Here is a 10,741-nt window from a genome sequence, read left to right as displayed (position 1 = left end):
CATACAAAACATCTTATGAGACATGTAGAAGAATCCATGCATGTAAAAAGCCCCCAAGTGTGTTAATAAAGACAACAATGACACGGAACAACATTTCTCTTGTGTCTAAAATAATGAGGGCTGGTCAGGTTGGTCCTCTGCAGAGAATATGAATCATTTGGAGGGACAACACTTTAAGTCTCTCACTTGAATTACACTTGTCATTAGACAATTAAAAAGATGACTGAGATACACATTACTTTCTTTATTTCAGATGAACATATATCAGAATACCAAGTTAACAAAATGGCAATTGTATTATTTACAAGGACAACCGGTTTCAGAGCTTTTTTGTGCCATGAAGTGCAGAACCCATAGGTTATTACCCAAGGTAAGCTACGGGACAAGTGGACTTTACCTACTATGTTATCAAATTAGTTTGAAAATTCTTAACATTTCTGTCTGATAGAAATCTCGATCTAAACCATAATGATACTCTTTTTTTGTGGACAATAAGGTTTATTTATCTTTCCTGTGTGGGGGGTGATATTTACATACCCAACAGAAACAATTCCTATAAGCTCACTGTTTATGTTTAATAATTTAGATGACGACCTTATTTTACCTAACCTTCTCCCTACAATCCATACCAGGTCTGTTATACACATATCTCATTATCTCTCAAGTATATTCATGCCACTTTCCTGTCAAAACTGCACCCCATTTAAATGTATTTCTGCTGCGACAGAGTGATGCTTCATTAATTACTACTGATTGATTGGATTAATGGCTGCTGATGCTGCTGTAGTGGAGAGAAGTCAAGGGGTCTGTGGTTGTCAGTGTAGCCAAAGATTTTCCGGAGGGCCACACGAGCTGCCTCTTCCTCTGCAGCCACAAGTGTCTCTCCTGGACCCTGAGCCAGAAGCTTCTTGTCGCTGATTAAACACACAAACAATTACAAAAAAATTAGTATACTAGGCAGATTATACACAAAACACTTCTAACTATCAAGTCTATTATGAATCATCTGCATCTCACTCAAACCTCTAAAGTGTAGCTTGTAATGTAACAAGATTTTTGTTATGGTTTGTATGTAAGCTCTGACTCTGATCTTTTACTTGTTTTTTAATAGTATATCTTCCATTAGTGTAATTTGTTGCATCCACAACAGAACACATACCTGTACAAGCCAACAAAGTATAGTGGCAGGACAGTACTGGCTCCAGCGGATCTGATGAGGCGAGGTTCTGGCGGTGGAACGTTCCTCTTTGTAAGCTCCTCCACCAATAGACCCATGGGATTGACAACTGTCCACATATCAAACAGGTCCTTCCCGATCAGCTCAGTGCCCAAGAAATCCTAGAGACGGAAAATGAAAATAAGTCATACTACTGAACAAACAATAGAGCCAATTTAAGAGTCTTAAAGTGGCTCAAATGATAGTTAATTAAAACTAAATATTGATAGTCCATATTACTCTGCAGCAAGCCTCTTACCCTGAGGAACAATCCAGTTTGCTCCGCTCCACTGCTTTCCAATAGAGCGCCAATTACTGCCATGAATGTAGAATGAAGCACATCTTCAGGAACAGGACACGCTGCACTCATGGTTAGGTCTTCAATGCCGAGGTTCCTTGCTACATAGATCACTACTGCTGAACTGGTGAGGTACCCTACGACACTCTCCACCCCCTCACTGGGCAGGCTCGGGAAGCTGGCCCTGCACCAGTCGGTCAAGAAGGACTTAGTGAAACTCGTTCCATTATTACTCAGCTGAATATTATCTTTCAGAACCAGAGCAGTGGCCTCGGAGTTCATGCCCAACCCCTGTCTCCTCTCTTGCTCGGCCTGCAGGTAACACGGATTAACGAAGGCTGTTTTCAGTACTTCCAGGGAGAAGCTCTCATGGAGGCGGCTGCTGAAAGCCTGAACCTCAGCGTGGTAATCCCAGTGAGGTTGTTGAGAGCTGAAATAAAGTAAAACAGTGTTAACTCAGAGTCTTGACTCTCTTGACAGAAAGCTTCCGAATTGGGTCATACATACTTGAGAATAAAGGTTAGTAATTAATTACCACAGGTGCTGTCATATCCCAAAAATCCCTGTTTTTCTTACAACTGTACACTAGAGTTAGGTGTTGAAATGAAACTCTTTAATATAACAATATGATAAAATGAGAGGGAGAATAGGAACCTCAATTGCTTGCCACCACCCTGGGTTCCCTTAAAAACAGAAACAAGTCTACATTGACATGTGCGCAATGTAATCATACTATTCTATATATTAAACCTACTCAATCGGCTATGAATAGCCACACACTAGCCAATATGTCCAGTACATTGATGGCCTTGAGATGCTCTCTAGTGTGTTAGCTAACGTTAGCCTCACCGTGGCTTCGGTGCTGGAGGTCCTTCGAGCTTTAACTTCTTTGCCGTGAGGTGTGTGTATGATTTCATCCATCGCTTCTTCTCTCTGACCTGCGATAGCGACACGTTGCGGCAAACGCGCTGACAATGAAGCCCTAACGTTAGCGCACCACGATTTAGTAAGTATCCAGACGCCATGTTGACCAGCGAACGACGAGTGCAACCGCTTAAACTGTCCGACGCGGAACAATAAACTATGTCCGGCCATCCTGACGTTCCCGGCGTAGCGAGGTTACTATGGAAACAAACATAAACGTTGGCTACCGGAGCGGACTGCCGCGGTGAAATTCACGGGACTACACATCTTAATCCTCCCTGTTCATTTGACGATGTCAACCCCTGAAATCGTGGAAACGATGGGAGATGAAGTCGCGACTCAAAACGGATGCGAAGATGCCGAAATAACTTCTTCCATCAAATATAAAGTGGCTACCACGCTGAAGGACGCGCCTCAAGAGATACGCAAAAACCCGTCCGGGCCACGGATGACCAAGAGGTTTCTGACGGACCACTGTAAGCAGCACAAACTTTACTCGACTCCTTACCTGAACGACACGTTGTACCTGCATTTCAAAGGTCTGTCCGCCATTGAGAACCTAGAGGAATACACAGGACTGAAGTGTCTCTGGCTGGAAAGCAATGGGCTTCAACGCATCGAGAACCTGGATGCCCAGACTGACCTGCGCTGCCTGTTCATTCAGCAGAACCTCATATGCAAGCTGGGCAACCTTGAACCTTTGACCAAGCTCTCCATTTTGAATGTCTCCAATAACTACATACGCGTTATAGAGAACCTCTCCTGCCTCCCTGACTTGAGCACTCTGCAGATAGCCCATAACAAGCTGGAGTCTGTGGGGGATGTCGAGCATCTGAGACGGTGTCTGGCAATCAGTGTACTGGACATGTCTCACAATCTGTTAAATGACCCCAGCATCCTCCTGGTACTCGAGGCCATGCCAGAACTGCGCGTGTTAAATCTGATGGGAAACGAGGTGGTGAAAAAAATCCCAAACTACAGAAAGACTATGACGGTGCGTCTCAAACAGCTCACCTTCCTCGACGATCGCCCCGTGTTCCCCAAAGACAGGGCCTGTGCAGAGGCATGGGCAGTGGGAGGACTGGAAGGGGAGCGTAAAGAGAGAGAACAATGGGAAACACGCGAGAGGAGGAAAGTTCAGGACAGCTTGGATGCAATGGCAAAGCTTCGACAAACAGCCCTGGAGACGCGACGCCTTCGAGAGCTACAGGAGACAGGTGAACGTTTGTCAACTTTACAATGTAAATGTAAATGAGCTTTTTGTTTTAAACAGTATAATCTGTTTTATTTCAGGGGTGACTGAACCTTCAACCACTCCAGAGACCCCATGTGAGGAAAATGACACCCAGATTTCATCAAAAGGAGATGTGATCCAAGCCTTCGTGCAGGACTGCCTGGATACCCATGAAGAGTTCTTGCAGAGTCGATCGACACAGGGGCCCAATGAACGTCAGCAGAAATGTGAACATCTCGAAGCAGACCAGCCGGGTCAAGGTTCTGAGAGGGAGCAGTTAGAGAGGAATGACCAGGAGAAATCCCAGATAAAGCAGCCTGTAACAGAAGAGAGAGATGGGATGAAACCAGAACACTCGGCACAGGAACAAGAAAGCATCGCAGGAAAGATGTTCGAGACAGAAAAAGTAGAAGATGATAAAGAACAAAGAAACCAGTCGCCTGGTGTCCACTTTATGAGAAATGAAGCAGAGAGAGAGCAGGCAAACATGAGCGAGGACTATGAAAAGAAACAGCCTTCTCTGGTCAGGGCAGCTCCTCCTGAAGCAGATGAGGTCGTACCAGCACTGAAGGTACCCGGACCACTGGTACCCGGACCACTGGTTACAGAGCTGGAGGATGCAGACCAGCTGGAAACCATTCACCTTCCAGAACATCGCTCACTGCGTATTGAGGACCTGCCTGATCTGGAGGATGTGGATACTGATAACTTAACAGCGATGTTCTCTTCTCAGGATGTTTTCAAACCTACAATAGAGGTCATACCAGCAGGCAGTGATGAGGATGAGGGCATCCCCACCTTAAGTCCAGATACAAATTCACTGTTCTTCAGGAGTGGCTGCCACAAATCAACTGGGGTCTCTACCAATCCTTCATCGTTGGTGTATCCAGAAGATGGGGATACATTTAAGCCTTTCATTTCTGAACCGGTGAGGAAGTCCAAACTGAACCAAACCTCCTCCCCACCACGATGCCTGATTGAGGAGCTGGAGTGATTTCCTAAGATTTCAAGCTTTTTGTAAGTTTAAAGACACTTAAATAAGTGTTAATGCTGGCAGGCAATTAGACTACTACTTAAATTTGAAGTATTAATATTTTCCCGTTTATAATAAGAAATGTAATTAATTGGCTCGCATGTTTCTGTTAAAGAATTTCAAACACTTTGTTCAGTTATTAATTGTAACAATGTGTGAAATGCCAATAAATTTTACATGTTCAGTTAGATTTGCATCTCGTTATCTTTAATAAATTGCACAAAAGCTACACAGTGTAACAAAAGTAGGGCATAAACCTAGTTATTTTAATTTATGAAAAATTAAACAGTGTTCAGCAGAAATTATAATAAAGAAATAAAACCAGTGTATATATATATATATATAAAAAATCATGTCATGAAGTTTGCGTTCCACTTATTCCATCAAAAAAATACAGGACAACACATGTATGGTTTCAGTAAATTGTATTACATTTCCCAGTTCAGGTCATTACTCTCCATTACTCTTTCCCCAATAAATATTCAACATGTTACATCTCCTCACAGTGCCATTGTACCATTTTGGTATCTCTGAATGACTTCTTTCCAAAGCTCTGAGTGACGTGGGCAAATATTTACAACAAGTCATGCGTAGCGTTGAGCAAGAAGATTTGAAATAAAAACAAAAATATGAGAAAACATGAGACAGGATGAAATGAGAGTAAAAAAATAAAACTATACATGTATTAAATGAACGAAAAACGAATGAAAAAAAAAAAAAAGAGCCCCCGGGGCAATCAGCCTTGTACACAAGTTACAAAGTCTTCCTCACACAGGGACTGTGTGCAGCGAGTAGCTAACATTTGACACATATAATAAGGGATAGTACGTTCTTCTGTCATGGCGGTGGCGGAAATACAGGCCGGTTTTAACGTCGCAACCACACCCAGGTGTTGATGAGCCAGAAAGCTACAGTGACCGAGTACAAGATCACCTCCCGCTTTGCTCGCTCCTTGTTCTCCTCTTCCAAATGTTGGAGTCTCCGGTTCAACTTGATGAGCTACAGGTAAATAAATAATAAAAAATAAAAGAGTTTCCTCAGTCACAGGTTCCACGACAGGCTCCCGTGCGACAAGTTGAAGAGAGAGTATTGATTAAGAACTAACCTGACGTCGAAGCGTTGTTGCATCAACCACAGTCATGTCATCAGACCCCACGTCCAGTGTGGCTTCATATGTGGATAATGCCAGCCTGGGAAAGGGAACAGTCAGTTTAAGAATTAATTAAACACAACAGCGTATAACTAATGCGTCACGTTAGACAAAGTGCACAAGTTAATAACAAAGACCGGATCACTATCTTGGTAGTGACATCACAGCCTGGGTGGGTAAAAGGGTAAACAGGTGGATCATGGGTGGAGTTGAGGCGGTCCTGGGTGATGCAGCAGGGCAGACAGTAAGCAGTTATGGACCTGAGGTGGAACCCACCTTTCACTCTAAGAGGCCATGCCCTCAATTAAGCAGAACTTTAAGCCTTAAAATAAATTAAACTGATGAGTTGTATAAAAATAAATTAAACTGATGAGTTGTATAAAAATCCTCCTGTACAGTTGGTATGAACTGGGGAAGTTTTTTTTTTTTTTTTTTTGTACCAGGCTGTAAGTATGTTTATTTCTGCTACAAAGTTAGGCGTTTTGACACTTATTAAGATTGACTCGCTTTTGGAGACAGTTTTAAGTGGCCATTCGAGGAAATGCAGTTTTTGGCACTTCCATGATGGCTTCGTTTCTCAGCAGGTTGTCACTTATTTTAATAGGTCCTTTTCTACTAGTGGTCAGTCTTATTTCTTTACCTGGAATGAGAATGAAAGGAAAGGAGGAAAAGGACAGAATGAAGGTTGTGCCAGGTGAAGTTACCTGGAGTCATGCAGGGGGTTGGAGCTTGTGGCCGCCCCCCCTCGCAGGGATGGTTTGCTATAAAAAGGTGGGGAAAGACAGGGTTGGGAGAAGGAAAGGATAAGAGATAGAGCAACAAACACTGATGGCATGCATGCACACACCTTTCATGTCTAAGTGCTGTTAGATCATATTTTTTTGTTTTATTATCCCTAAAAAGCAGGTCACAAACAGTCTAATGCTTTGGTTTTCAGAAACCTTGAACCTTCCTCAGGAAGGGCAAAAGTTCAAACAGTTGCAAAAAGCCTGATGAAGATGTCAGCTGAAATGTGTATGCAAGTATTTTAAGGTTGTTTTTGCTTTGATATGAAACCTGTTAAATGGATTCATATGCTCTGTGGTTTAACTACAGTTTTTCTAAAAGGGGATCAATAACTTTCTTCCGAAATCAAATAAAAAACTGAAATGGTCAAAAAGGCCAAGCACAACTGATACAAGTGGTGCAACTCCCACCATCAATTCCACCTGAAGGTACATTCAATCAACGTCCCAACTCATTCAATTTTCATTAATAGATGCTGTATTAATATTGTTATTGAATGTTACAAAAAGGGCAGTTAGAAATGGTTATGTAATGCGTGAACCAACCACACCCACCCTTCCAACATAACTAACAGCCAAACAACATTTAAGAAACACCACCTAGTCCTCCTAAAAACCCCAAAATCCATGTCGATTTAATGAGACGGTGAGGAAGTCAAAACAACAGATGCAGTCAGTATAGAGTGCTGCAGGGATGATGTATTTCTGTGGGCCAACACGGAAGTGAGCAACACACCGGTTCCCTCGACAGAAAGCCAATGGGATTTTCCCATATGATTTGGGATTTTTGCAGTAACAGATAAGTTACATGTTTAGATAATGTTCACAAATGAACACGACTTTATGATTTGTGAAGTGTGAATGCAACTGGCTGAAGTGAAAAGTCCACATAAGGCTATAAACGAACTACACCACAACCACAAAGGTGGACAAGTGTTCGCTATGATGATGTTTTTTGGACATATTTAGCTCTCAAAGCTTCAAAATTCACCAGATATGTACTAACATACTTTATGTTGTTAAACAAAACGATAAAATATGTAAAGCTTGTGTTAATCACAGCACTTACATAAAAAAAATATGACCAAAAATATATCAAAAGTAATTGACTTCGAGACAGGGGAACTGGAAGCGCAAAAAAAAATGATTTCCGGTGTTCACGGCTCATTCCTACAGCATTCTTTTGCCCTCTTTGACCGTTATCAAGTAAGCCAGATTTATTAAAGCAAAAACCAGATGATTGAGAGGTCACCTGCGAGGGTTCTCGTCCAAGACCTCCAGGACCTGCTGGTAGGCCCGACGTGTAGTGGACTGGAGGAAAGATAGAACACCACTAGCGCTGTACAGGTTGTGTTCTTCTTCAGTCACGGTGAGAGGGGGGCAAGGGTGGACAGTGGCTGGGGGGGACGGGGTTGCACTGCTCAGTGCCCACCATTAAGAGCAGCCAATTCAGAGGAAAAGGGAGGAAACAGACAACAGAGGAAAGAAGGAGAGGGAGAGAAATAAGGAAAAGAAACTGTCCTCACCTTTACTGACTTTGTAAAAAAATTGCAACTGAATGAAAGTAAAAGTAAAGGCATTGGCAAAATTATGATTTCAATTAGATTATGCAAGACCACTGTATTGTTCTTGAGGTGACCTTGTCAATAGGACGTGACATGCAGTTGAGTTGACGACAGTGATTGGGACATCAAGTGTGTTTTGCCGCATAATTCTAAAGTAGTTAGTATATGCAAATCCCATAATTTTGTTAAAACTAAACAATAAAGCTACGTAGCCCACGTAATGTAAAGGCCTACTTCAAATAAGTACAGTACAGATAGTATAATGTACAGCTTGCATCACAATTTCTAATGGTTTGTTATTGTCTTTTTTTCCCCTGAAGTGTTGATGAGAGGGGAATGTGGTATTCAAGTTAGTTTACACATTTAATAGCAATATTTTCATTTCCTGAAATCTTTTAATATTTCAAAATCTGGAAATGATAAATTCAAAACCAATTAGAATATAAAATGTTCTGGTTTTAATGGATTAGTGTCATTATAAAGAATCATCTGCATTCTGCATTGAAAGTAGCAAAAGTTCACATTAAAATGGCTAGAGACGGCAGTGACAACAGACAAGTCACAATGAGAAACGGCCACAGAAAACATAGAACCAAAAGAAAAGATGCTGGTGCGTGCATATAACATGGAGTAAGAATAAGATGGAGCTGGTACAACGCTAATGATTGCATATCCAGACCAATACTCACGCAGAATCGTTGCGCATCAGCTGACTGTTTTGACGGGCAGTTGAATTATCACTGGCTGACCGCTCCCGCCGTACTCGTGCTTGGGGTCGCAACTACAAAATATGACATCATTGATTCAGTTTATGGTTTACTGTAAGGAAATCGTCATGTGATTGCGTTGATGATATGCAGTGTCATTGTAAAATATAATTTATTGCTTTATCACTTACAATATCCTCGCTGTCTGGAGCGGCCCGCTGCTCCTCTTCCATGAAGTCCAGGGGACGATCACTGAGGGTGAGGACTCTGGGCGGGGTCTTCAGTGATAGGGTATCTAGTGGTGTTGACTGGATCAGGTCCAGGTCTCTGGGTCTGGGGAACTGGGGATCATTACTGTCTCCTGACAAAGGACGGTGAGAATAAGAGATTCATTAACTTTTCGTTTTAGGCCATTTGAATGCTAAATAATGACTTCAATCTTCACATGTATAGTGAACCAACATCCCAAAACAAACACTGATAAAAAGAGGGCTAATATCTGTCAATGTTTGTAAAAAAAAAGTCACATAAATAGCCTTATTACAGTCAGCTGACAAGCATCAATGACATACACAGTGTGTATTTTGATGTACATAAAACAAACCCCTACAATTTGTTGAAAGATGCTTAACGTCACACTAACCTGCAATCACAATTCTTTCTGGGACTTGCATGATGACGCTGTGGGTCAAGTCCCCAGATCCAAAATGCGGGTCCTCGTGGGCTTGAGGAGCCACTTTGAGCATCTCGGGGATGCGCATCCTTTGGCTGATCCCCTCGGTGTATTCCAGCTCGTACTGGATACGGTTCATTTCAGCCATCTCCGCCGTGGGGGAAGGGAACGCTGCTCCGTTCATTTCACTGTGAGGAATATTTAGTTAACATTAAGTGCTCGCCACCAGAAAGAGTAGAGACCACGTCAACATGAGTGATCTGCTGGGTGCTGAGGAAAACACTGGTGCAACTGATGAACTGCAGGCAGAAGCCGGAGATGAAACATTTCTCGTGACACTATCATATGATGATAAGTTGGTGCCTTCAGACTTTGCACACGGGCACAACGGGAGGCTACGTGAACCAATATAGCAGCAACCTTCACTGTAGATCCAAGAGCCATAATCAACGATGATGGCTAATGGCTAATAGTAGCGTAGCGGCTCCGATGCTTCTTTGATTCACCTTTGAAACATTAATAGACATTCTCCGTAATTAATAGACTGTCGTTGTGTAGCTCTGTGATTCAAGTAACTGCTATGAGATGAAAGTTACGTTCGCAAAAACCCTCAAGCTAAGTGTCAGTTAGGAAGCTAGACAACACATTTGCGCCATTTCAAGCTAGCGCGGTTTCTTACCGTTTGGTTTGTTGCTGGATAGCTCCCTTTCCAAAGAATAACGTATGTCAAGTCTTAAAGCAAACGAACAGATCTAAACGCAGTCAGATATATTGGTAGAGTTAAGTGTATAAGTGTATTACAAATGACATAACTGTCAGGCATCTCTTGTTTTGATACGAGAGGAACCTCCTCTCTTCTTCCGCTGTCTGCCCTTCAAACAGGAAGCGCCGAAACTCGGGAGGAAGTGACGTCGCTTCACCAAGCGCGCTGGTTCCGCTTCATTCGTGGTTCGATTCAATAAGCAATGGATAGGGCTGACCGATGATTTGATTTTATCCAATTTTTTTTAACTAAAAAATAATCAACTCTCATCAGTCTTCATAACTGTTAATGTACTGTATTTCTTTTTTATTTCATCATATCTCATGTTGTATATTCTTACAAAGTAGTAAGTATTCGAGATGTATTGTGATTTATATATGCTCAACATCTGTT

At 42.2% G+C, this 10,741-nt stretch overlaps 3 protein-coding genes across 4 annotated transcripts; 1 reads left to right on the top strand and 2 right to left on the bottom strand.

Annotated features, from left to right (window-relative positions):
- Positions 1-477: 477 nt before the first annotated feature.
- mrpl44 (mitochondrial ribosomal protein L44) lies at positions 478-2,560 on the bottom strand. Its single transcript, XM_084019615.1, has 4 exons — positions 2,364-2,560; positions 1,476-1,944; positions 1,160-1,338; positions 478-914 (listed from the first exon to the last, which is right to left on the bottom strand). Exons 1-4 carry the CDS (start codon positions 2,537-2,539, stop codon positions 740-742), a joined length of 999 nt encoding a protein of 332 aa, XP_083875741.1. The 5' UTR covers positions 2,540-2,560; the 3' UTR covers positions 478-739.
- A 150-nt stretch (positions 2,561-2,710) lies between these two features.
- Positions 2,711-4,820, top strand: dnaaf1 (dynein axonemal assembly factor 1). The gene is made up of 2 exons (XM_084019342.1): positions 2,711-3,655; positions 3,732-4,820. The coding sequence occupies exons 1-2, from the start codon at positions 2,731-2,733 to the stop codon at positions 4,664-4,666; spliced, it is 1,860 nt and encodes a 619-aa protein (XP_083875468.1). The 5' UTR covers positions 2,711-2,730; the 3' UTR covers positions 4,667-4,820.
- Positions 4,821-5,113: 293 nt separating this feature from the next.
- mffa (mitochondrial fission factor a) lies at positions 5,114-10,459 on the bottom strand. 2 transcript variants are annotated; one of them, XM_084019425.1, is made up of 8 exons: positions 10,265-10,459; positions 9,556-9,773; positions 9,104-9,273; positions 8,895-8,986; positions 7,893-8,057; positions 6,560-6,616; positions 5,811-5,895; positions 5,114-5,704 (listed from the first exon to the last, which is right to left on the bottom strand). In XM_084019425.1, exons 2-8 carry the CDS (start codon positions 9,767-9,769, stop codon positions 5,573-5,575), a joined length of 915 nt encoding a protein of 304 aa, XP_083875551.1. In that variant the 5' UTR covers positions 9,770-9,773; positions 10,265-10,459; the 3' UTR covers positions 5,114-5,572. The 2 variants fall into 2 exon arrangements, with proteins under 2 accessions (XP_083875551.1, XP_083875552.1); XM_084019426.1 differs by lacking the exon at positions 7,893-8,057.
- Positions 10,460-10,741: the final 282 nt, after the last annotated feature.

The sequence above is a fragment of the Eutrigla gurnardus genome (genome assembly GCF_963514095.1).
Source record: "Eutrigla gurnardus genome assembly, chromosome: 10".
NCBI classification, from domain to species: Eukaryota; Metazoa; Chordata; class Actinopteri; order Perciformes; family Triglidae; genus Eutrigla; species Eutrigla gurnardus.
This window is presented reverse-complemented; position numbering and strand designations above follow the sequence as displayed.

What these genes read in the sequence shown, in the direction of transcription:
- dnaaf1 (XM_084019342.1), top strand. Translation starts at nt 2,731, where the DNA reads ATGTCAACCCCTGAAATCGTGGAAACGATGGGAGATGAAGTCGCGACT. An exon ending in TCGAGAGCTACAGGAGACAG is followed by an intron (nt 3,656 to 3,731) that starts GTGAACGTTTGT and finishes GTTTTATTTCAG; the next exon opens with GGGTGACTGAACCTTCAACC.
- mffa (XM_084019425.1), bottom strand. Translation starts at nt 9,769, where the DNA reads ATGAACGGAGCAGCGTTCCCTTCCCCCACGGCGGAGATGGCTGAAATG. An exon ending in AGAAAGAATTGTGATTGCAG is followed by an intron (nt 9,274 to 9,555) that starts GTTAGTGTGACG and finishes GTCCTTTGTCAG; the next exon opens with GAGACAGTAATGATCCCCAG. An exon ending in CAACAACGCTTCGACGTCAG is followed by an intron (nt 5,705 to 5,810) that starts GTTAGTTCTTAA and finishes ATTTACCTGTAG; the next exon opens with CTCATCAAGTTGAACCGGAG.
- mrpl44 (XM_084019615.1), bottom strand. Translation starts at nt 2,539, where the DNA reads ATGGCGTCTGGATACTTACTAAATCGTGGTGCGCTAACGTTAGGGCTT. An exon ending in CCTCCAGCACCGAAGCCACG is followed by an intron (nt 1,945 to 2,363) that starts GTGAGGCTAACG and finishes ACTTTATTTCAG; the next exon opens with CTCTCAACAACCTCACTGGG. An exon ending in TACTTTGTTGGCTTGTACAG is followed by an intron (nt 915 to 1,159) that starts GTATGTGTTCTG and finishes GTGTTTAATCAG; the next exon opens with CGACAAGAAGCTTCTGGCTC.